This window comes from Hypanus sabinus, chromosome 23, assembly GCF_030144855.1.
Source record: "Hypanus sabinus isolate sHypSab1 chromosome 23, sHypSab1.hap1, whole genome shotgun sequence".
NCBI classification, from domain to species: Eukaryota; Metazoa; Chordata; class Chondrichthyes; order Myliobatiformes; family Dasyatidae; genus Hypanus; species Hypanus sabinus.
In genome coordinates, this window is record NC_082728.1 from 26422008 (window position 1) to 26448990 (window position 26983).

The 26983-nt window shown below is 37.0% G+C and overlaps 1 protein-coding gene across 1 annotated transcript in view; it reads left to right on the top strand.

Moving 5' to 3' along the window:
- abca5 (ATP-binding cassette, sub-family A (ABC1), member 5) overlaps positions 1-26983 on the top strand; it is a 111018-nt gene that overhangs the window by 45940 nt on the left and 38095 nt on the right. The window contains exons 10-15 of the mRNA XM_059948569.1: positions 1480-1538; positions 2868-2978; positions 11307-11482; positions 18413-18532; positions 22325-22463; positions 22874-22964. Coding sequence (XP_059804552.1) covers positions 1480-1538; positions 2868-2978; positions 11307-11482; positions 18413-18532; positions 22325-22463; positions 22874-22964 — 696 coding nt within the window. The remainder of the gene's footprint in view (positions 1-1479; positions 1539-2867; positions 2979-11306; positions 11483-18412; positions 18533-22324; positions 22464-22873; positions 22965-26983) is intronic.

Consider the following 26983-nt stretch of genomic DNA (forward strand, 5'->3'; position numbering starts at 1 on the left):
TCTCTCTCCAATGCTATTGTAAAGGAGACAGAATCATGATCACTATCTCCAAAATGCTCTCCCACTGGGAGATCTGACACCTGACCAGGTTTGTTTCCCAATACCAAATCAAGTACAGCCTCTCCTCTTCTGGGCTTATATACATATTGTGTCAAGAAACCTTCCTGAATACACCTAACAGACTCCACCCCATCTAAACCCCTTGCTGTAGGGAGATGCCAGTTAATATTTGGGAAATTAAAATCTCCCATCATGACAACTGTTATTATTACACCTTTCCAGAATCTCTTTCCCTATCTGCTCCTCAATATCCCTGTTACTATTGGGTGGCCTATTAAAAAAAAACCAATGAAGTTATTGACACCTTCCTGTTCCTAACCTCCACCCACAGAGACTCCGTAGACAATCCCTCCATGGCGTCCACCTTGTATGTTGTATGCAACCTTTATGTAAATCAGATAATCTCAGTCACTGTTCAGTATAATTCTTTTTAACAGGAACCTACAGGCTTGGCAATTCCTATTTGTAATTGTAATCCTTATTGTAATCTGTAATTATTTTACATTTTGTTCAATAGAGCAGAACCCATCATATTAGTAATGTAAATTCTTGCATTTGGAGACAAACCTGAAAACAGAGCTAAAATGGCTCTTAATGGCCAAGCAATGCATAATGTACTGGTTACATCACAGCCTGGTATGGAAATGGCAATGCCCTTGAATAGAAAAGTCTACAAAAAGTAGCAGATACTGCCCACTCCATCACAGGTAAAGCCTACCCCACCTTTAAACATCTACAAGGAATGCTGTCGCAGGGAAGCAGGATCCATCATCAAGAACCCTCACCATCCAGGCCATGCTCTCTTCTCACTGTTGCCATCAAGAAGGAGTTACAGGAGCCTTAGGACCAACACCAGCAGGTTCAGGAACAGTTATTACCCATCAACTATCAGGCTTTAGGCTAGAGGAGATGACTTCACACACTCATCCCAACACTGAACTGTTTCTATAGCCTATGGACTCACTTTCAAGGATCTCATATTCTCGAATATCTATTGCTTGTTTATTTATTATTATTTTTTTCTTTTTGTATTTGCATAGTTTGTCCTTTGCAGATTGGTTGTTTGTCTTGTGGTTTTTTTTCATTGATTTTATTGTGTTTCTTTGTATTTATCATAAATGCTCGCAAGAAACTTAATCTCAGAGTTGTATGTGATGTGTTCATTCTTGAGGAATACTGCAGAGCACACACAGTACAGCACCATGCAGGATATTCAACTGAGCTTTATTGATAACGCTGCTTGTACAAGATTTGAACGCCTTCCAAGTGGGAGTGACTGAGTGGCATAGGAATACCACAGTTAACTGCCACAACAGAATATAGTGACATGTATATACTTAGATAATCAATTTACTTTGAATAAGAAAATGACATGCAGCAACGAGAGCAATTCTGATGATAGTATGTGGTACTTTTCAGGTTAAGTGATGTTTACAAGTTATTTAAAGGAAAGGAGAAGAAGGTGGAAGCTCTGAAAGGTCTGTACTTCTGTTGGCTCTATTCTTTACATATTATTTCACGATTACGTTGTTGATTCAGTGCAATGCATGTTAATTTAGTTGAGAGATGAAGGTTATATCAGGTGGTATGTTTTGTTTATGACAAGCCTTTCCATATGCAAATATATTTAATGTGAAGAATTTATTTGTTACAATTATCATTGGCACTCTGGTTGGCTTCATTCTAAATTTTACTTTACATTTTGTGAGTGGATGTGATTAACAATTGTTCCCATACCTCTAGGGGCATGGTTCACAATATTTATGCTATTTCAAGATTATTTTGTAAAACTTTTAATTCCTCCAGTCAGGCAAATTTGAAGAATATGCATTTAACTTTACATGTGAAAGAGGTTTTCTCTTGCAGTGTTTATATTTTCCATACTAATACTTGATTTTTTGTGTATCAATGTGGAAGTAGTAGATGAATCGGCCTAGGCTGCAGTAATGCTGCCACAATACTGGCTTACATTCATCTAAGCCAGAGTCCTTGGTGAATATCCCTGTGCCAAGGCTTTTCACAGTTATTGGCATGAAATACCAGCATTGGGAAGGGATTTTTTTTAACACATGATGATCCAAAGTACATTCCTAAAAAGAAGTATGTGAATTTATTTTAAAATGAAAGCTATAATGAAAGAACAGGTGAATGAAAGTGTAGATCTTGCAAATGGCAGGATCAGGCAAGTTAAGCTCATAGGTCTTCCTTTATGATGTATGATTTTATGATATCAATGTTATGATTATGTGCTTAGTTGTCTTATTTCAGGGTTCTTTAGAATGTAGGTTTCACTGAAAATTCATTGCATTTATTGCCCAACTCTATGTGGCTTTTGAGAAGTGGTAGTGAGCTACCTGCATGAACAGCTGCAATCTTTCTGCTGAAGGAGTTGCCAAGTGCTGGATGGCGAGCTACTGGACTTGAACACTGTGATGATTAAGGAATGATTATGTATTTCCATATCTGAATGTTTTGGAGGTGATTTGGAGGGAAACTTAATGTGATGGTGTTTCCATGTGCCTGTTGCCTGTTCTTTCTTGATCATGGAAGTAATTGGTTCAAGTGGTGTGTTAGCATAGCCTAGTTGTGCAACTGTGGTATATTTGTGTTTGACACATTGCAGTCATAATGCAGTGAAGGTGGCATGAAGCAATATTTAGGGCAATGGACTAGAGCTTTCCTTGTTTCATGGCTGGTGACTGATTAATAGTCATAAAAAATGAAAGTGGATTTTCTTTTTAAGAGATCAAAGAAAAATCATTCATGTCAAGTTAATGACTTGTCTGTATTACACATTTTATCTTCAGGTTTGTCGTTCGATATTTATCAAGATCAGATTACTGCACTATTGGGCCACAGTGGAACTGGAAAGACAACATTAATTAATATTCTCTCAGGATTATGTCCTCTATCAAATGGTAAGACTGGATTTGTGCTCTGCAAAGGACAACATTAGAATTAATATAACAGCATATGTGTCTATACGTATATGAAAGTTAATGAAAGCAGTATGGTTATTCTAGAAATACTGATATGGTGGAAAATGCTGAGGGACAAGGACACAGCTTGTGACTTGAACTGCAGGTATGCTTGTTGAACTCCAAAAAGCAAACAAGCCATATCAGATTGTAGTCATTAATAATAAAAGGGCTTAGTTAATAGCTTAAGTGAATGAATGGAAGTCTGAGCACAATCATAAAAGGTTGACTCATTATGGTTATGCAATGCAACACAGAATACTCACTGAGAGTTGGGAGGTTATTGTGGGTAAAATAACAAAATTGAGGATGGGATTAGTGAATAAAATAACTTAATGTAATGGTTATACTGTATACTAAATGGGCAAGAGCTCTACTCACCATTTAAAAACCAAACAATATAAAATTAAAGGAAGAAAACATTCTGGCTGTTGGGGGTTGCAAAATAAAGTTTAAGCTGTCTATGTGGAACTAAAGTTGTTTCCATTACCGAGGTTTTGAAGGAAGTAGTAGGCATGAACATTGCAAAGTGTCTGACTATGTCACTGTAATGTTGAATCAGGTTCGTGAGTCTGGCAAGTGATACAGAAAGCAATCTCTGCGTATAGGTATATTAATCATTTATTTACAAATAGTAAAAATTTGACCAAACTTCCATGTTCCCCAAGTTACATACATTACAAAGCTGAATATTCAACAAATGTACTTAGTTAAAAGTGCACGTTGAGTATACCTTCCCAATCGTTATGTACATCCTTGCCTTAAACAAAGGAAGAAGAGCAAGTCCCGTCCATGTGTTATTTTATATACTCAGGATATTTGAAACTGTACACCAGGCATCTATCCAATGGGGAAAGCAATGGCAGCTTCTAAACTAGCCAATCACAACGGAAGCAACTTTCGAGAATCAGAATAAGCCACGCCCCCACAGGACAGTCATGTATTCTCTTGTTTTCTTTAGATCAGAACATTATGCATGCAAATCTGCAGTTTCATATATATATAAATAGTGTTAACATACAGAAGCAATTTCCAAATTTGTGTGCAAGTTTGGAACTGTAGTGAATTGTGAGAAAGTTAGTAAAGGCCTTAAAAGGAGCTATAGAGAGAAACATAGCACAAAAGTATACTTTTTATTTTAAAAAAAAGCAAAACATTACAATTTAAAGGAGGACGAAATTCAGTGGAATATATGCATCATGTGCTAGAGGTGGCAGGGCAAGTTTAGACTGTGGTTAAAAAGCAAGGAAATCATGGGGGGACTTCATTTTTTAATATAGTTTGTCACTAGGTAATGTGCAGGTCCGTTACTGGTGAACTATCTGTCCTTGCCAAACTATGTGAATTCAAAGACCTTGAAAAAACAGGGTACAACTATAAAGTGCTGTTTTTTTTAAAAAAAATGAATTACCATCACTGGCAACTTGGCATCTTGTCTAAAATCCTATTTTAAATTCATTAGATGGAACCTGCAGCAAATCTTGTATTTTACGTGTCTGAGCAGGAGTTAAATCCTGGTAAGGTTTTATTTAAATGAATTCAGTCTCAAAATGCTCCAGTAAGATTCACCATAAGAGTATAATTTTAAATTTAAATACTCATTAACTAAATTAAGTTTAGTTTGACATTCTGAACATCAGTTTGTTTTTTAATGTAATTAATCTCACAAACTTTTTAAAGTAAAATATGAGAAGTGATTTAATTGTGCCAGTGCATTATTCAGGAAGGCCCCAGCTTCTGTAATGTGTAACTTGATTGGAGATGTGTGATAATAAGATCGCAACAATTGGTCTCTACTTATGAGTTAGTGGGTGGCGGGGGTGGGGGGGGGCGGAGATACTGAATTCAAGTTTAAGTTTATTGTAATTCAACCATATACATGTATACCACCAAACGAAACAATGTTCCTCCAGACCAAAGTGCACAACACAGTACATATAAATCTGTCACAACACATAAGATAATATTGCCACAAATAGATCAACCAAATATTGTCCATTTATGACAAAAGTCAAAAAGTAAACAGTATTTGCATCTGGTGCTTCAAATGTGATGATAGTTATGGGATTGATAGGAGATTCTGTGGCTATGAAAGAGAAGCCAGGATGGTGTTTTGCTTCCCAGGTACTAGGGTCCTGGATGTTCAGATTCTTGAGACGGAGGGTGAGCAGCCAGAAGTCATAGTATACATTGGCACCAATGACGTAGGTAGGAAGGGTGAAGAAGTTCTTAACAGTGAGTACGGGGAATTAGGGAAGAGGCTGAAGAGCAGGACCTTCAAGGTTGTAATCTAGATTACTCCCAGTACCGCATACTTGTAAGGACAGAAATAGCATGATAGTACAGATGAACGAGTGACTGAGGAAGTAGTGCAGGAGGAAGGATTTCAGATTTCTACATCATAGGATCCCTTCTGAGGAAGGTACTACCTATACTAAAAGGACAGGTTACATCTGAACCTGAGGGGAATCAGTGTCCTTGTAGTCAGTTTGCTAGAGCAGTTGGCAAGAGTTTAAATTAAGTTGGTATGGGGAAGGGATCCTGAATGATAGGGCTGAGAATGGGGCAGTTGGTATACAAATCAATGGAATGTGTAGTGTGACTGTGCAGAAAGACAGGCAGATGATAGGCCAAAATTGCAGTCAGTAGGATGAGGTGAAGGCTAACATGCGGTCAAAATTCAAAAGGGTAATTAATTCAAGACTGAAGGTATCGTTTTTGAATGCACACAATATACGGGATAAGATAGATGATCTTGCAGTGCACTTAGAGATTGGCAGGTATGACATGGGCGTCACTAAGTTGTGGTTGAAAGAAGATCATAGTTGGGAACTTAGTATCCAAGGATATACCTTGTATCAAAAGGACGGGCTGGTTGGTAGAGGCTAGTGGTTGGTGGAGTGGCTCCATTAGTAAAACTGAAATCAAATCCTCAGGAAAAACAAGTGATATCGAATCTTTGCAGGTAGAGGTTAGAAACTGCAAGTGTAATAAGACCCTGATGGAGTTGTATACAAGCCTTTGAACAGTTGCCAGGGTGTGAGATATAAATTTCCACAGGAAGGAGAAAAGAACATGTAATATTGGTACTGTTATGTTAATTATGGAGACTTCAGTGTCCAGATAGTTTTGGGAAAATTAGGTGGTCGTTGGATCCGAAGAGAGCAAAAGTGCGTACAAGGTGGCTTTTTAGAGCAGCTTGTGCTTGAGCCCATTAGGGGAAGGCAGTTCTAGGTTGGGTGTTGTGTAATGAACTAGATATGATTAGGGAGTTTAAGTGAAAAAAAAACCCCTTAGGAGACAGTGATCATAATATGATAGAATTCATCCTGCGGTTTGAGAAGGAGAAGCTAAAGTCAGATGTATCATTATTACAATGGAGTAAAAGGACTTGTAGAGGCATAAGAAAGGAGCTGACCAAAGTGAGTTGGAATGGCACACTAGCCGGAGTGATGGCAGAACAACAATTTCTAAAGGGAATTCGGAAGGTGCAGGATAGATACATCACAAAAATGAAGAAGTATTCTTCAAGGTGGATGAAGCAACTGTAGTGATGAGAGTAATCAAAGACAGCATACAGGGTACTGATAAATAAAATAGCAAAATTTAGTGAGGATTTGGAAGCTTTTAAAAACCAACATTTAAAAGAATTTGCTTAGCCAGAGGATGGTGAATCTCTGAAATTCATTGCTGTAGATGGCTGTGGGGGCCGGGTCATTTGAGTATATTTAAAGTGGAGGTTGATAGGTTCTTGGTTAGTCAGGGCATCAAAGGTTACGGGGAGAAGGCAAGAGAATGGGTTTGAGAGAGACAATAAATGGGAAAGCAGACTCGATGGACTGATAAGACTAGTTCTACTCCTCTCTCTTATGGTCTTTTGTAGACCTGGGTGGTGGCAGTGAGTTCAGCAGTCTCATGCCCTGGGGAAAGAAGCTGATTCATATCCTAACAGTGTTTGTCCTAATGGTATGATGCCTCCTGCCTGATGGTAGGGGGTCAAAGAGATTGTTGGACAGATGGGAGGGATCATTGACAATGCTAAGAGCTCTGTATACGCAGTGCTCCTAATGAATATATCAGATGGGTGGAAGAGTGACACTGATGATCCTCTTAGCAGTCCTCGCAATCCTTTGTAGAGTCTTGTGGTCAGATGCCTTTGCCATTTGCATAGCAGATGGTGATGCTGCTGGTCAGGATACAGTGGTGCTACTGTAAAAATAGGTTGGAGTGGGAGGGGGGTGGCTGCCTCACTTGCCTCAATTTCCTCAGGAAGTGGGGATGCTGCTGTGCTTTCTTAGCTAAAGAAGGGGTGTTGAGTGATGTGGTAAGATCATCTGTTACGTGCACTCAAAGAAAATTGGTGTTTTTAACTCCAGGTAGGAGTTATTTATGTGTAATGAGGAGCAGTCTGACTGCTTCTTCTAAGGTCTACAATCATCTCTTTTGTCTTGTCCACATTGTGTCTCAAGTTGTTGTGCTCCCACCATTCTACTAGCTGTTCTACCTTCTCTCTGTATGTCATCTTCTCATGGTTGTTATTGAGGCCATCCACTGTTATGTCATCAGCAAGCTTGATGATTCGGTTTGAACTGGATCTAACAGAACAATCACGTGTCTGCAGCAGGCTGAGCACAAAGCCCTGAGAGGTGCCAGTGCTCAGCCTGATGGAGCTAGAGATGCTGCTGTGATCTTTCTTGCTTTCAACAATTGCCTGCTGGGAATGCATTATTTTAATAACAAGGTCAAAAATAGATTCATTTGTGAAGGTTTGCACCAACACTTTTGATCTTTTCCCTACAATCAAGGCTGGCTACTCAAATAAAGCAGCAGAGAAAATTGATGTTTGAATTCCATTTAGTTTTAGTCTTGAGTAAAAGATGATGAGAAAGGTACTTCCTGGCCTATTCTTGCTCTTTTTTTTAATGTCTGGGAGCTCCAGAATCTACCCACTTTTGTCAACATTGAGAAATTTAGACGCAAATATGAGAGCTTTTAAATTTCACTTTGTAGTTTTATTGAAAGATTTCCACCTTCATTAGCTCCAAGCTGTAGTAAGTTTGCAATGTACAGCCACTTTCACAACCCATCTTTCTGGTAGAAAAGCAGGTAATTGAATAGTTTACTATTTAGTCTTCAATTACTGTGAAATCAATTTATTTTTTAAAAATAGTCTACTTTTAGATGGATCACCTCATGCTCCTTGACGGTGCTGGTAGTGCTCAGAAATTTCTACTTCCAGCTTATTCAGGTCATTGTAAATTCGATAGATATTCAAGCACTTTGTCTGCACTTCCTGGTTAAGTGGCCTCTCGTTCATCCATCCTAAATCCATACATCAATTTACCCGCAAATGCTATTATTATTGAGATATTTCCATGGTCTGTAAGCTTGACTGAAAGTTAGACCATAAGACGTAGGAGCAGAATTAGGCCATCTGGCCCATGGGGTCTGCTCCATCATTCAATCATGGCTGATCCTTTTTTATTAATCTCCTTCTCAACCCCAGTTCCTGGCCATCTCGCCGTAACCTTTCATGTCATGTCTAATCAAGAACCTATCAACATCTGCCTTAAATACACCCAATGACCAGGCCTCCCCAGCTGCATGTGGCAACAAATTCCACAAAGTCACTACAGATATTTCTCTACATATCTGTTTTGAAAGGGTGCCCTTCCATCCTGAGGCTGTGCCCTCTTGTCCTGGACTCTCCCACCATGGGAAACATCCTTTCCACATCTACTCTGTCTAGGCCTTTTAGCACTTGAAAGGTTTAAATGAGATTTCCCCCCCCCCCCCACCCCAATCCTACTGAATTCCAGCGAGTACAGGCCCAGAGCCATCAAACGTTCCTTATATGATAACCATTTCATTCCTGGAATCATTATTGTGAACCTTCTCTGGACCCTCTCCAGTGCCAGCACATCTTTTCTAAGATGAGCGGTCCAAAATTGTTCATAGTACTCAAGGTGAGGCCTCACCAGTGCCTTATAAAGCCTCAGCATCACATCCTTGCTCTTGTATTCTGGACCTCTTGAAATGAATACTAACATGGCATTTGCCTTCCTCGCCACTGACTCAACCTGCAAGTTAACCTTCAGGGTGTTCTGCACAAGGACTCCCAAGTTCCTCTGCATCTCAGATTCCTGGATTTTCTACCCATTTAGAAAATATTCCACATATTTATTTCTACTACCAAAGTGCATGACCATGCATGTTCCAAGTTATTTGATTATAGCTTGCAGTAATTTGGAAATTTGGTTGATCACTGGCCTTTGCAGACATTTTGGCTCTGATCAAGAAGAATGCTGGCTTATATACTCCTCTAGAGTCTGGATAGATATTGATTAGATATTAACCTACAAGAACACAATGTCTAATTAAAATTAAACTATGATTATTACTGTCTATAAAATAGTCAATTCCCTGGGTGTCCCTCCGCTCCTGGAAATCCCCCACTGTACTCATTGTGACCTCATGCTCCCTCTCCAAGAACAACTGGGTATGAACATATCCTCAGAAGAGGGGCAGGCAATTGGTCCTGCCAGAGCCCTCAATTTTCCATTGCCTAGATCTGTGAATGGCCAGCTTGGTCAGGCCCAGGATCAAACCCACCAGTAGATTCTCCTTGCAACCTGCTTCTTCCTCCGAACTGGGTGCCCATATAATTAAAAACCTGTTGCATGGTACTGCCCTATACAACACCTTCCACTCCAGGCCCCCAGTGTACAGGGGTCTTTCCTGAGGACTTCCTCTGCTGCCAGATGGTAAAACAGATTGCCAAGGCGAGTCTGTTCAGCAGATGAAGGCAAGGAAGTGAAAGGTGTGCACGAGCAGCCAGTATAAGAAATGCTTAGGAACGTCACGATGGCTATCCCCACAAGACAGCTTATATTGGGTGAGATCCTCTCCCGCATGCTGTCCCGACGCCTGGGACTGACAAGCACTTCCAGCCTATCATCTGGTGGTGCAGCCAGAACCTCTCCACATTCCTGAATCCCCTTGACACTCACCATGATAGGATGAGGACCAGTCCCCCTCACAGCCAGAGCATCATCCCCCACTGGCACAGGGGCACCTTGTCTGGATGAGACTAGACTCCATACTCTCAACAGCTCTCAATAAAAGAGAAGCAGTTTCCTCAAAGCGGAACAGCTAATGCTGTCTGCTGGAAGGCACGTGCCCTCCTGCAGGCAGTGCGTCCTGTGGAGAAAGTACATTGGCAGCGCATGCCACCTTGAAGGGTGGCCACTATGCAGCTGGGTGCGCACACACACCAATGACTGACTGCCCTCTGTGATCGGAAAACACAGGACTGCAGCAGAGATCCAATGCCTCCTAGAAGTCCATCAGCCACTTCTGGGTCCTGGAGACAAAAGCAGTGGGAAGGACTAAAGTAATCAGCCAGTACTGTATCTTTAAAATGAAAGCTACTTATCAGTGGGTTTTACATGGACTGGTGATTCAATTTGTCCTATTCCATTGTGTGAGCAAGCTTTTTCTTGTTTAACAAGCAACAAGAGCAATGATAGAAATCGTCTAATTTCAGTTGAAGTTGAAATCTGTGTGCGCTTATCTCAAGTTTGACCCAGAATTGAGAAACTTATTATGGTTGCCTTATGGGTTTTATTTATGGAACAGGAAAAAAAAGTAATTTTAAGATAGGTAAGCTAAGCTTGACTATCTTTTCTTTTTCAAGAAAGGTTGGCTCATCATTCATTCTCAATTCAAAAGAGCATTGACAATTATTTTTGGATTATATCTACAACATATTGATCATGATAATGTACCGTGAGCTCTAGATACAAAAATTTTTATGCAGGGGTTCCTTGAGACCTGAAAATTATTTCAGGTGTTCCTCCAGGGCAAAAAGGTTGAGAAAGGTTGCCTTAAACTAATGCAAGTACCAGCCTGAACCTCATTGTTAAAATCATCTTCAGTGTTAGAATCCTCTACCTTTTCATAAGTTGAATTTGTTTTTGAAACATAATTACACAAATATTTTTGGTTGTATGTGGTCCACAGTTAAAGCCACTGTATGTCCAACTTCTGTGTTTTGTAATCTTAGAAGACTTGTAGAATTTTTTTTTCAGTGTGTTTGCATAGTTTTCAGGTTTAAGTTAAGTGCTTCAGTAGTGTATGATTTCAAGGCCCATGCATTTATAGCCTCAAGAATGTCAAAAAAAACAATAATTAGAATGCATTTAGGATTTATTTGCATCTCATTTTATGTACAGTAAAACAATGTGAATGTTTCTTCCTCTTTTGTAGGATGTGCAACAGTTTATGGCTACAAAGTTTCTGAATTGGATGAAATAATTGAAATCAGAAAGATGATAGGAGTTTGCCCACAATTTGATGTCCTGTTCTACAGTCTTACGGTAAAGGAACATTTAAAGATAGTTGCTATGATAAAGGGAATTGCAACAAAAGAAATTGATGAAGAGGTAAGTCTTATAAAGAAGCTTGATTCTGTCAAAACTTCTTTCAAAGTTTTAATTATATGACCGTGAATATTAGAAGTTGACAACTGTATTATCAAAAGCAAGTATAAAAGTGATGTAATGTTGGCTAGCTACTTACATGAAATTAAATTAAATCTATTTCAGAAGCATGAATAATTGTTGAGATAGGGGAGAACTGGGAGAGATGAAATGTTTAATATACAGCTTTGTTGGATAGCCATCTTGAAAGAAGGTAGACAAATTACTCTAAAGTGCACTTCTCCAATTTATCATTTTAATGGATGACGTGCAAAAAAAAACTGATTAACTAAAAGCAATGACTCCAATTTTTTTTCATGCATTTGGACTTTTTTGTTTGAAATATCTTTTCTTCATGCCAGTTATTGTGATGTGTTGTACTCGTAAGCAAAATTAACTATTAGGATACTGAACGTGCAACGTGCACAAACAAAAGAACCATTACATTACAAAGCCAATTGGCTGTTGGTTATGTGACATAGCCAATAAATTATTCTTTTCTTTTTCAATCTTTTTATTAAATTTCATATATAAAAAAAAACAACACATAATAATGAATAGATTATAGATTCAATAAACTTGAGATTACATTAGTAATAGGATAATAATATCCTATTAAAACATCCATCAACAAAAGGTACATAAATCAATCAAGTCTATATAAATATATATGAAAAAAAACCAAAAATAATCGTCGAAAAAAGAAAAAAAAAATTGAAATTATATATGAGAAAAAATATATATTGAAAAAAAAATACTAAACTAAAACTAACATGGGCAATAATAGCACTTTATAAATATATAAAGGTGTCAAGAAAAGAACTCCGGAACTCCATACCTGAACAAGTATAAGTAGAGAAAAGGATCTGAAATAGGCCAAATTAATTCATATGAAAGTGTCGAATAAATGATCCCCAGGTTTCTTCAAATTTAATTGAAGAATCAAAGATAGTGCTTCTGATTTTTTCCAAACTCAGATAAGAAATAGTTTGGGAGAACCACTGAAATGTAGTAGGAGGATTTACTTCTTTCCAATTTTGTAATATAGACCTTCTGGCAATTAATGTTACAAAGGCAATCATTCGTCTGATTGAAGGGGAAAGCTGATTGCCATCTTCATTTGGTATACCGAAAATTGCAGTAATAAAATGGGGTTGTAAATCGATATTCCATACTGAGGAAATAACATCAAAAATGTCCTTCCAATAGTTATGTAAAGTGGGACATGTCCAAAACATGTGAGTCAATGAAGCCACTTCTAAGTGACATCTGTCACATTGAGGATTAATATGCGAATAAAATCGGGCAAGCTTATCTTTAGACATATAAGCTCTATGTACAATTTTAAATTGTATTAAAGCATGTTTAGCACAAATAGAGGAGGAATTAACCATTTGTAAAATTTTTAACCATTTATCTGTTGATATATTACATCGAAGTTCTTTTTCCCATTCTTGTCTAATTCTATCCGATATTTCTGGCTGTATCTTCATAATCATGTTATAAATAAAAGCTACTAATCCCTTCTGACAAGGATTAAAAGTAAAAATCAAATCTGAAAAATCCGATGGAGTTGAGTTAGGAAAAGATGGAAGAATTTTATGTAAGAAATTTCTAATTTGTAAGTATCTAAAAAAATTAGATTTAGGTAATTCAAATTTGTTGGATAGTTGATCAAAAGACATCAAAGTACCTTCAAAAAAAAGATCACGAAAACATTTTATACCTTTCCTTTCCCATATACTAAAAGCTTGATCTGTCAATGAAGGTTTAAAAAAAAAATTACATAAAATAGGGCTGTCCAGAGCAAAGTTTTTCAGATTAAAGAATTTGCGAAATTGAAACCAAATTCGTAGTGTATGTTTAACAACAGGGTTAGATATCTGTTTATTGAATTTGGCTAAATCAATAGGAAGAAAAGAACCAAGAACGGAAAATATAGAATATCCCTTAACCTCACTACATTCCAAATTTACCCACTGTGGGCACACAGGTGAATCCAAATCTAGTTTCCAGTACATTAGGTTACGAATATTATTCGCCCAATAATAAAATCTAAAGTTAGGTAAAGCTAGACCACCATCTTTTTTAGACTTTTGTAATTGCCTTTTGCTTAACCTAGGATTTTTATTTTGCCACACAAATGAGGAAATTTTTGAATCAATATTATCAAAAAAAGATTTAGGAATAAAAATTGGTAAAGCTTGGAATAAATATAAAAATTTCGGTAAAATCATCATTTTAATAGCGTTAATCCGACCAACTAATGATAAAAATAAGGGAGACCATCTAGTAGTAAGTTGCTGAATTTGATGAAGCATAGGTAAAAAATTCAGTCCGAATAAATCTTTATATTTCTTGGTGATTTTTATACCTAAATAGATAAAGTTATCAGTAACAACTTTAAATGGCATCCTATCACTCAATAAGGTTTGCGCGTTTAAAGGGAATAACTCACTCTTATCTAAGTTTAACTTATAACCAGAAAAGCTACCAAATTGAGCCAACAAGGATAAAATAGCAGGAATAGACCTACTAGGATTAGAAATATATAACAACAAATCATCAGCATAAAGCGATAATTTGTATAACTTCTCATTACGGGTAATACCAAAAATATTAGGAGACTCACGAATAGCAATAGCTAAAGGTTCTAATGCAATATTAAATAATAAAGGACTTAAAGGACAACCTTGTCTCGTACCACGAAATAATTGAAAAAAAGAGGATCTATAATTATTTGTAAGAACAGAAGCAACAGGTTTATAATATATTAATTTAATCCATGATATAAAATTAGGACTAAAATTAAAGTTTCTCAATGCATTAAATAAATATGTCCATTCAACTCTATCAAAGGCTTTTTCAGCATCTAATGAGATAACACATTCTGGGGTTGTAGGTGATGAAGTATAAATTATGTTAATCAATTTTCTAATATTAAAAAAGGAATACCGATTCCTAATAAAACCAGTTTGATCTTCTGAAATAATCTGTGGTAATACCTTTTCTAATCTAATGGCTAAAATTTTTGTAAGAATCTTAGAGTCTACATTTAATAATGATATAGGGCGATAAGATGCACATAAAGTAGGATCTTTATCTTTTTTAAGAATTAGAGAGATAGTAGCTTCATAAAACGATTGAGGTAGTCTCTTCTTAACAAACGCATCATTAAAGATTTCACATAGCCAAGGAGAAAGCAATAAAGAAAAAGTTTTAAAAAATTCTACAATAAAACCATCAGGACCAGGAGCTTTCCCTGAGTTCATTGATGAAATAGCCTCTCTTATTTCATCCATAGAAATAGGAGCATCAAACAAGCTACAATCTTCATCTATCAGTTTAGGAATATTCAAGTTATTAAAAAAATTATCCATCGTAAACCGGTCACCGTCAAATTCTGATTGATATAAAGATTTATAAAAATCTTGAAAAGTGTTATTGATTTCTTTATAATCAGTAGTTAAATTACCGTCTTGTTTACGAATTTTAATAATTTGTCGCTTAGTCGAAATAGCCTTTAATTGATTAGCTAACAATTTACCAGTTCGATCACTATGAATATAAAATTGAGCCCTAGTCTTAATTAATTGATTCTCAATTGAAGAAGATAATAATAAACTATGTTCCATTTGAAGCTCAACTCTCTTCTTATAAAGTTCTTTGGTAGGAGTAACGGAATAAATCTTATCAATTTCTTTAATTTTATCCACCAATAAAGCTATATCTGAATATCTTTGTTTTCTTTTACCAGCGGAATATGAAATAATTTGTCCACGAATAAAAGCCTTGAAAGAGTCCCAAAGTATTCCTTTATCAATCTCTTCATTATAGTTTGTTGAAAAAAATAAGTCAATTTGTTGTTTTATGAAGGTAATAAATTCTGGATCTTGAAGTAAAGTAGCATTAAGTCTCCAAGATCTAGTATTGATAGAAGAGTCCGGAATCTTGATAGATAACTTCAAAGGCGCATGATCCGAAATAGCAATAGAATCGTATTTACAATCAATAACATCTGTTAATAAACGATGATCAATAAGAAAATAATCAATTCTAGAATAACTATGATATACATGTGAAAAAAATGAAAATTCTTTATCTTTAGGGTTCAAAAACCGCCATATTTCAGTAATTCCAGAATCAACCATAAAAGAATTAATAAGTAAAGCTGATCTATTCGGAAGAGTTCGAATAGGTTTAGATCTATCCATCGAAGGATTCAAACAACAATTAAAGTCTCCACCCATAATCAACATATATTCATTCAAATTAGGAAGAGAAGTAAATAAACGTTTAAAAAATTCAGGACAATCAAAGTTTGGAGCATAAATATTAACTAAAACAACTTTCCGATTAAAAAGTGAACCAGTTATCAACAAAAATCTACCCTGTGGATCAGAAATAATTTCATAATGTGTAAACGAAATTGAGGCGTCTATAAAAATAGACACACCCCTAATTTTAGCGGTACAATTTGAGTGAAATTGTTGTCCTTTCCAGAACCTAAAAAAACGTTGATTATCCTCCCTCCTAATATGGGTCTCCTGTGCAAAAATAATATTAGCGTTCAATCTATGGAATACTTTAAATATTTTTTTACGTTTAATCGGATGATTTAAACCATTAGTATTCCACGAGATAAAGTTAATAGATTTATCCATCATACCAATATTAATTGTGTGTATCATAAAAGGTTAAAAAGACACATAACCCACAATTTAGGAAGAAGGAAAATTGATTCAGGAGCAAACGGAGATCCTGACACCTCAACAATATTAACAATTTAAAGTCAGCCCATAAACTAAAAGCAAAAAAATAAAAAGCAAAAGCATGAAAAAAGATCCCTCCCCCCTCCCCCCACCCTTTGAAAGAAAGCCAAGCGGCAGGCGCATAAACTAATACTAATATTACCCCCATTTCAAGATGGCAGCTCCATAAGAAAATTTTTTAAGAAAAAACTATATAACACCCTAATTAAAATATAGAGTTGCAAAAAAAAAAATATATATATATATATATACCTACATATATATATATACATACACATACACACACATATCAGACAAATCAAAAAAAAAACTAAAATAGTAAAACCAGAAAAATCATTAATAAAAAAAAATGAACATTAAAGTTTAAAAATGTAATACACCTTTAAAAAAGAAATTCCATATTCAGATACAAAGATGACGTTTCACAAGCCAAGACTTATGGGAAGAAGAAACGACATTTTGAGAAAGCCATATTACAAAATATGAATATAAATTCAGCAATCTAATAAGAAAATTTAATTAAAAAAAAGTTATCAAAATAGAATTTTTTTTAAAAAAAAGATTTAATAGACACTACAACATATATATAAAAAAAAAACTAAAAAAAAAGAATTCAAAACCTTTGTTCCATTTCTAAATACAGGCAAGCAAATAAACACTTATAAAAAGTAAAGACTTATGGGAAGAAGAAACGACATTTTGAAAAAATAATTCATTATTACAAAATACAAACGTGTATAAAAAAGGATATTATAAAAATTAAAACAGCATCTATAAGCAATAATAATAGTAGTAAAAAAAAAAGACCCAGACCCATAGTTCAAAATAAAAAGTTATAACCCAACTTCCAGGGTTAAAACTTAAAATGAAATGACATCCTCTCTCCAAAAAAAATCTTCAATGTAACTCATAGTTCAAGTTGCACTAGAGGATCGATATTCTTCAACAAATTTCTTCGCTTCTTCAGGAGTGTTAAAAAAGTGTAGACTGTTGTCGGGCAGCACCATTCTAAGCTTCGCTGGATACATTAAAGCTTGTTTAAATCCAATCGAATGAATCTCTGCCATCACTGGTTTAAAAGCGATCCTGGCTTTCATTACTTCATAAGAATAATCCTCAACTATTCGAAATGAGTAATTTTTGAAGGAGATCATACCTTTTATACGAGCTAATCGAATTAGAAGCTCTTTCTCACGAGGATAATGAAGGCGAACAATCACCGCTCGTGGTTTATCAGGCACAGACGAAAGCCTCGCAACTCTATGAGCACGGTCGATAACAGGTTCATTTTTCAAACCTTCACCACCGAAAATTTCCCACAGTAATTTAGAGAAAAATTCAGTTAAATCACCGGACTCAACTTTTTCGGGAATTCCGATGATGCGCAAATTCTGTCTGCGAGAACGATTTTCAAGATCAGTAATTTTAAACTTATACTGATCTAAAGTTTTAGCAGTCGACTCTATCTTCTCTAACACTTCAATTGTACGTGCTTTTTCACAAATTGATTGTTCAAGAGTCGTGATCTTATTTCCATGCTGTTGAACCTCTAACGCCTGCGACTGAAACTTAGTTTCAAGCGATTTAACAACTCCTTCAAGATCGGATATTTTCGAAGTAATCCTCCTTTCCAAATTTAACAGTTTACTGTCCAATTTACCTTCTAGTCTGCCTTCCAGACCCGCAAATTTAGCATCCAGTTTATTGTCCAATTTACCTTCCATACCCGCAAATTTAACATCCAGTTTAATGTCCAAAAGACCAGAAATTGCGTCGATGGATACAGGATCCTTAGCCGATTTCTTACTTGTAGCCATTTTAGGTTTGACAAGATTAGATCAACTATTATTTTAGGAAAAAAGGGTCAATCAAAGGTAGCAACTCATATGATTAAGTTCGAAAAGATCTAATTAAAGGGTGATTATAGTTAAAAAAATAAAGAGCGCCTAAAAGGCAGATGCTTACGTCGCCATCTTGAAACTCCACCCCCAATAAATTATTGATGTAGTTACTCCAATGAAAAGTGCTTGACATATATTTTGTTTTTAACTGCACTTAAAAACTTTTATAATACTGGATTAATTTCATGGAAATGTTATTTTTACACAATTACTTCATTCAGGTGCTAAATGTCATTAAAGAATTAGATATGGAATCAATAATGGATGTCCGTGCAGAGAAACTCAGTGGTGGACAGAAGAGAAAGCTTTCAATGGGAATGGCCATTTTGGGAGATCCTAAGGTGAGAGGTTGGACGTGGGCATTTGATTAGCGATAAAATTCTGTCTGTTACTGGAGCCAGTGAAAGGTAATTTGTAAAAAACACTGCAAGATATTGCAGTTGTATTCCAAAATCTTTAATCCTGCCTTGTCAGTTGTATATTGGCACATAAAATTTGGGGACAGGGAAGAGACAATTAAATATTCCACAAAGTATGGTAATTTAGTGTCCCCCTTTGATATTGTAATGAACTGTCACTTTTCTCTCCTTCACGTATATTATAGCCTCGTGTTATAATGAGCGGCACAAATTTTTAAAGTGTTACTGAACTGTAAAGGCAATGAACCTTAATTTTTCAAATAAGTACATAATAAAAAGCAATCTCTCCAAATTTTTGTATGCCATTACAACTACATAATTCTTTAGACCTAGCAAATTGAGGAAGTATCTAGTTTCAATTAGGTGTCAACCTGTTTGATGGAGTAATAGTTCTTTCCACTGGAACTTTAGAAGTGCTTGATCAATTCCAGTTATTTTCAGGCACTATATTTTACATCTGCATCTTTTCGAATTGGGGAAAAGAGAACATCCAGCCATAGTGACCCATATTAAGATCCCACAGGAAATGTTGTTCATACTCAGACTTGAGACAAGGAATTGCCCAACTAAAGTGAGAAGTGTTTTTGTACTTATCTAGCAAATAACATTCTAACTTTGCCAAAATTGTGAATGACCTCTCCAAAATTATTCTTTACCAAAATGGCTAACTGCTGAGAGGGAAGTTTACTTATGATTTAGTTTCAGAATATCAGCTTCAGAAAGTGAATTACAATCTACTTTCCTTTTTCCTTTAAATTATGGAAACATAGAAAAACTACAACACAATACAGGCCCTTCGGCCCACAAAGCTACGCCGAACATGTCCTTGCCTTAGAAATTACCGAGAGTTACCCATAGCCCTTTATTTTTCTGAGCTCCACGTACCTGTCTGGGAGTCTCTTAAAAGATCCTTTCATGTCTGCCTCCACCACTATCGCTGGCAGCACATTCCACGCACTCAGTACCGTAAATTCTGGACTATAAGCCGCTACTTTTTTCCCACGCTTTGAACACTGCAGCAACACTGCGGCCTATACTACGGTGCAGCTAGTGCATGTTTTTTTTCATGCCGCCAAAAACATTTTGCCTCGTAACAGTAGACTGTTATGAATCCCGTAACTGGAGAACTTACCAGCAAAGATAGAGAGGTCTGTTGAAGTCTGATGTCACTATTTTCAAACGTTTTATTTATAAAGGGACACAAAAGTAGGGTTAATACATACATTCAGATAGTGCACATCGTCAACACTCAATCTAAAGCGCGGGTATAGTAATACTCATCATTAAGTGAGCTCTGCTGTTGTCTAGGGGTTAATAGATTGTCCGTTGGAAATATAAAAGTCACTCAGAAAGTCTGCCGGCCTCAGCCCGTTGGAAATCGCTGGGTTTCACGTGGGGCGACCGAGAGAGAGAGATGGGGGGAGAAGAGAAAGAACTTGCCGAGTCTTGATGAATCTTCCGTGAAATCGGGGGAGCGTTGGTTTCCTCTCCCCGATGTTAGTTAAAAGCGGTTTCCTGTGATTCCAGCCACAGATCCCAATCCCGGAATCTAACGCACATGGCTTCCTTCAGAATGGCTTCCCGCTGCTGCGGGACACTGTCGTGTCTTCTGGGTGCGTCTGAGGGGCTGTCCCCCTGAGACTCTCCTTTATACTTCCTCACGGGGTCGCAGGTGTCAATCAGGTTGGGATGATGCAAACTCTCTCTCAACCAGCCCACCTTGCCCGAGGGCTTTTCACGTGGTCTCCATGAGACAATAGTTGCTGTCGCCTTATTCTGTATCCCGGGTGGAACGTGCAATTTGTATTGTTATGATCCCAGCCCCCTCCTTTGTGAGAATCGCAAGAGCATCCGTCGAAAGGTGGGTCAGTAGACCCAGTCGGGGAGAGAGAGAGAAACGTGTCAAGTTGCAGGTCCCACCAGGGATACAGAATAACAACAGCGACTATTGTCTCTGAATGTTTGTATTAACCCTACTTTTGTGTCCCTTTATCAATAAAAACATTTGAAAATAGCGACATCAGACTTCAACGGACCTCTCTATCTTTGCTGGTAAGTTCTCCAGTTACGGGATTCGTAACAGCACGTTTCTCTCTCTCTCTCTCTCTCCCCCTCCGACTGGGTCTACTGACCCCCCCCCCCCCTCGACGGGTGCTCTTGCGATTCTCACAAAGGAGGGGGCTGGGATCATAGCAAGACCAATAAAATTGATGAGTAGTTCACAGAGGTCCAATGAAATTGTACGATAAATCAAGCGCTCTTTCACAATTAAATTATTGTAAATCAGTCATTTGTACTCACCCTCATCAACATGGAAAACACTCGAAGAAAAGCATATGATGCAGCTTTTAAGTTAAAGGTGATCAATAACTTTTCCTGGTAGGCTGCAGTATATATATTTTTTTACCAGTCGTTAGGAGATATTGGAATGTTGTTCATGCACTGTTCAGTAAAAAAGTATACGCAACGTAATTTGTGTGTTACCGATACATAGGTATATTTAAAAGTAGCTGTGTTACAGGCACTGTTCGAAAAAAAGCATTTGCAATATGTATTTGTTTATGTTACCATACGGATTTAATTAAAAGTTAAAGAATCCTCACGTGTAATATCTTTCTGTGTAAATATCTCATATTACAACGTGGGACACCTGCGGCTTAAAATCCGGTGCGGCTTGTACAAGTACAAAATTGATTTTCTTTCTAAAATTAGAGCGTGCGGCTTTTAATCAGGTGCGCTCTGTAGTCCAGAATCTACGGCACTCCTTGCATGAAAAAAACTTACCCCTGACATCTCTTCTGTACTTCTTCCAAGCACCTTAAAACCGTGCCCTCATGTGCTAGCCATTTCAGCCCTGGGGAAAAAACCTCTGATTATCCACACAATCAATGCCTCTCATCATCATGTACACCTCTATCAGGTCAGCTCTCATCCTCCGTCGCTCCAAGGAGAAAAGGCCAGGTTCACTGAACCTATTCTCATAAGGCATCCTTATTAGATAAATTAATCTAATAAATAACTGTTTAGAGATCCTCCATACTATCTACAACACCTCCAACCTTCGTGTCATCAGTAAATTTACTAACCCATCCCTCCACACTTCATCCAGGTCATTTATAAAAATCACAAAGAGTAAGGGTCCCAGAACAGATCTCTGAGGCGCTCCACTGGTAACCAAACTCCATGCAGAATATGATCTGCCTATGACCACTCTTTGCCTTCTGTGGACAAGCCAGTTCTGGATTCACAAAGCAATGACCTCTTGGATCCCATGCCTCCTTACTTTCTCAATAAGTCTTGCATGGGGTACCTTGTCAAATGCCTTGCTGAAATCCATATACACTACATCTACTGTTCTACCTTCATCAATGTGTTTAGTCACATCCTCAAAAAATTCAATCAGGCTCGTAAGGCATGACCTGCCTTTGACAAAGCCACGCTAAGTATACTTCCTTGGTAGATTTTCTCTACGTTTGTTTGGCAGTAAAATATCAACCTTAATAATTGTTTTCATGTAAAAATAAAATGGTATAACAAAGTGAAAATTGTTTTTTTGCCAGTTAATTACTTTATAAATGAGGTTCAATCACCTCTGTGTGCACAAGGTAGAATTTAAGCCCAATAATTTGGGGTTTAGAAATGTGCAGCTTTATCTCTTCCAAAAAGTCCTCAGTGATGTTTTAATTTAACCTCCATCTCCTGTTCACCTCAAAGGTTTTACTACTTGATGAACCAACTGCTGGAATGGACCCTTGTTCACGGCAGCAAGTGTGGACCTTGCTGAAAAAGAGGAAAGCAGGAAGGGTGATACTGCTGACCACTCATTTCATAGATGAAGCAGATATTCTGGCAGGTAAGTACTTAACATAAGATTTGAGGTAAAATCAGCTCATCAGGAAAATGATATTTTGCTTTGCAAACAGTAACTTTACTGAAAATGAATTTTCACTCCTACGTCCATTTCAATGTAGGAAAAACTTTTCTTTTTTACCTAAATTTTTTGAAAACATATTGACAGCTTGAGAAATAGCACGTTGCCAAAATTATATGTGCAGTGGCTCATCTCTTCAGGATTGCTCCTGACTTACTTCATTTGAATACTAATTTATTGTTAACTCTTTCATTGCACATTTTGACCTTGTATTTTATCATGTAAAAGCAAAGATTTAACCATTTTTGAGCAATTAGTGACATGACTTACAGTATTTTGTCATATATATTCAATAGAGATTATGTTCTTGTTTTTTTTTTGTCTTGATGTAGATCGTAAAGCTGTCATTTCACAAGGGCAACTCAAATGTGTTGGCTCCTCACTATTCCTGAAAGCAAAATTTGGTGTGGGTTACAATCTCAGGTAATATTTTGGGTTACAATCTCTTTTCATTTAAAAACTATTTCTGCCTTTCCACTTGTCCCACCAAATTAACAGATTGTTCAGAGTGCTTAATCTTCTATGTCCTCACCTCTTCAAATTTTCATACCCTCTTCACATTTCACACTGCCATCTAGTGTTATATCATCATAAGGACTAGAAGTAGAACTAGACCAAAACATAAGATACTCTGCAGTTGGTGGAAGTCTTGAGGAACGCATACAAAATGCTAGAGGAATTCAGAAAGTAATTCCATCATTGGAAGGAAATAAATGGTTGGCATTTCAGGCTCAGACGCTGGCTCCCAGCACCAGCTCCACTCAGTACTTTTTTTTAACCTCTGACTGTTCCCTGTACTAACCCAATATCCAGTGTTATTTGAAACTAAGCCTAAATTCCAAAGATTCAGTATCCTCTACATGAAATAAAAGAAATACCATACTTAATGTCCTCAACAAAATCGCTGATGGCGATTGGAAACAGCTTAGGCCCCAGCATGGATCTCTGTGGCACTCCACTTGTTATCAGACTCACAGACAAGATAACCAATTTATTTCATCTGTTTTCCATTTGCTAATTAATCTTCTATCTATACTGGTATATTTGATTTTGTGCTTGTTTAGCAATTCTTTTTCTGTGACACCTTATTGTGGACAAAAATAATTTACAAAGAATCTGGCGTTTACTTTCAGAACAAACTTTCTCTTTATCACAAGGTGACTTCAACAAGGGAGTCACTTGTCCTAGAACAAGTGCTTCCCCATGCAAAGTTTTTATTATTTTCGGTCATGATCATTATTTTTATACTTCCTTATTTCTCACTCCCCACCCACTGTTTCTAACCAACATATGAAGCATATACATGAAGTGACATAAGCCTTTTGCAGTGTCCTGCTTCAGTACCTATGTGCTGTTGTGAGCTGTGTGTTGTTTCACTTTTACATTGTACGTATAAACAGCAAGTTTCCATCATGATGTTTTATGAAGCTGTTAACAGGCTAGTAGCCAGCCATGAGATTACTGTGGTTCACTTTAGCTTATAGTTGATTGCTTGTGTCATTGAGTCTGTTACAGACTTTCAGTGCATGATACCAACTCTGTAAAGCCCCCCTTTATCTTTCTGCTACATGTGTATCCCTTATTTCTCTTGTGCTACAGAGCCAAAAGTATGAGTTTACTATTCACTGCAATATTATTTTCTAAGTCTCCATATTACAACTACCTTAATGAATTCCAACATTTCCCCTCCCTCAGAATTCTCCTTTCCCTTGCATTTTCCTTTCTCTTTTTTCCCCTCCTTTCTCAAATAGTATGGTTATATTACTACCTTCTGATTGTTGTGCATTCTGTATAATTTCAGATGATGATTTTTTTATAATTTAGATATACAGTATGAAACAGTCCCTTTCGGCTCTTCCAGCCATTCCGTCCAATTTAATCCTAGCCTGAACATGGGGCAATTTATAATGACCAATTAACCAACTAACCGATACGTCTTTGGGCTGTGGGAAGAAACTGGAACTCCCAGAGGAAACCCATACGGTCACGGAGAGAACATACAAACTCCTTACAGGCAGCGATGGGCATTGAACTAGGGTCGCCTGTACTGTAAAGTGTTTGTGCTAACCACTACGTCACTCTGCCACCCCAAGATGTAAAATCTGTCCTTGAGCTTAAGGTTTTATATCAAAAACATTGTTTTATTTTCTGCAATTCTGTTTAAAAAGCAATGAAGCTTTAAATTCCTATGTGTGACAGTGGGATTATAGTAATTAAGTGGTCCAGAAATTTCTGCTGGCTTGTATTATATAAAGTGAGATGCCTTGAAATATGGCTGAAGGCAGCACCAGACTTGCAACAATGCCTCCCTGATCTGAGCAGTCTGTTTAAGACCATGTATGGGCAACTTAACTTTATCTGGAGAGCTTTTAGCTGTTTCTGAAATTCTGCAGTTCTAGAAATTTCTTTGGCTTCCATGGGACCTTGCATTTCAATTTAAGGTGACCATCGCTCTCAGTTTTTACTGCTTTTCCTTTCTCCCCCATCAGTAATCTGTTGGATCTCACAGCATCAGATAAGGAGCAAGGAAAAACAGTATTTGATAATGTGCTTTTTCAGATGGCCTTTGATTTCTTCAGTTACAGCATATCACATGAGGATAAAAATAACAAGATCATTGTTTTTCACTTGCTTGTGTACAGCCTTTTCCCAGGTGCAGAGGATTAGTGTTAGCATCTGTGTAACTCAGAGCACTTTGCTTAGAACAGCTTTATCTATTCATCCACAGAATTTGACTTTCTAAATATAGAAATTACAATCCCTGTAAAGATGAAACTGCTTGTAAACTCCACTGGGAAAGGTGTCACAATGCTGATGTCCTTCACAGCTTTGCCACTTATAGCTTATTCAGCAGTGGGATGTGACCTAGAAGACCAGGCTTGAAGGCGGACAGGGCCACAGTTCTGTGGATAGAAGTACCTGATAACATTATTCAGCTCATACTGGCCCCACATCTTTGTAACTCATTATTTCAAACTTGTTACGTTGAATGTTTCAATGAAGTCAAAAATAGTTCTTTCATACACTAATACTTATGGGGATTGCAAGCTCAACAGAATGCCAGCCAAGTATAACAAAAGGGAAGAAAATTTTAAAGGGTTAAATAAACTCAACTGTGCTGAAAGGTATCATACATTTAATTTGGACAATTAAATTTATGGTACTATTTAGCACAATAAAAGTTATGATGAGTGGCTTGTATAGCTCTTGAAAGAACATTTATGTTTTGTCCTGCACTCTCACTTTTGTTTGTAGTCTGAAGTTTTCTCTTTCTTAATTACCCATCCAGTCCCTTTCACTGCCTTTTTAGTTGAAGTATCCCAGGTCCCAGCAGCTTCCCAAAGGTTAGGGAGGCTTCCAGAACCCTTTCAGTTGTGTTAACCTGACCAATCAGAGTTCACCCATTACAACAGAGCCGACTTTGGCTCCTGGAGAAGCATAGCTTTGATTTTTTTTTAATTATCATTGTTTAAAAATTCACAGCTCAACCCTTCACAATCTCCCACAATCATACAGCAGTCTGATACTGCAGTTACTAATTTTGACTTCTTGCATATCCTGATTTTAATCACTGCATCAGTGATAATTCTCTGAGAAGAGCATTTGAGTATTTGGTTCTGTTAAAATTTTTATCTAAAGACAACAGGAGGAAAAGTCTATCTTCACATCTTTAACAAATAATTTTAGGTCTTTTTTTTTAATTGATGCACTTCCCAGAGAGATTTCTTAAATTATTTTGTTTAAAAGTCACCCCTTATCCTTCTTTTTTCTAAGAACAGACAACTTGTCTCTTTCCTGATTAGCATTCTCAATTTCTTTATGTGCAACATCTAAGGCATTTACAACTTACTGCTTTACCTTTACAATGCCTGAAATTAATGTAAAGATATAATGCTGAGGCTTTTTAAGGCATTGGTTAACCTGCATTTGTAGTATTAAGAGCAGTTTGGTCCCTTTATCTAAGAAACGATGTGCTGTCATTGGAATGGGTCCAGAGGAGCTTCACAAGAATGAACCCAAGAATGAAAGGGTTAATGTGTGAGGAGCATTTGATAGTTATGGGCCGATACTCGCTAGAGTTTGCAAGAATGGGGGTGGGGGAATCCCTTTGAAACCTATTGAATTTTGAAAGGTGTAGATAGACATTGGGTATATTTCAAGCATAGGTTGATAGGTTCTTGATTAGTCAGGGTATCAAAGGTTGCAGGGTGAACTGGGTTGAGTGAGATAATAAATCAGTTATTATGGAAAACTGGATTGGCTGAATTGCCTAATTCTGCTCCTATCTGGCCTAATTCTGTTCCTGTGACTTATGGTATTCCAGCAGAGACCTAATCAATGTCTCTTACACTTAAAATCAGAATTGTGCTTATTGTAGTGTTTTCAAATTTTATAGGAAGTTTGACAATAATTTTGAAAAAAGTTGGTAAATTTATGGCATA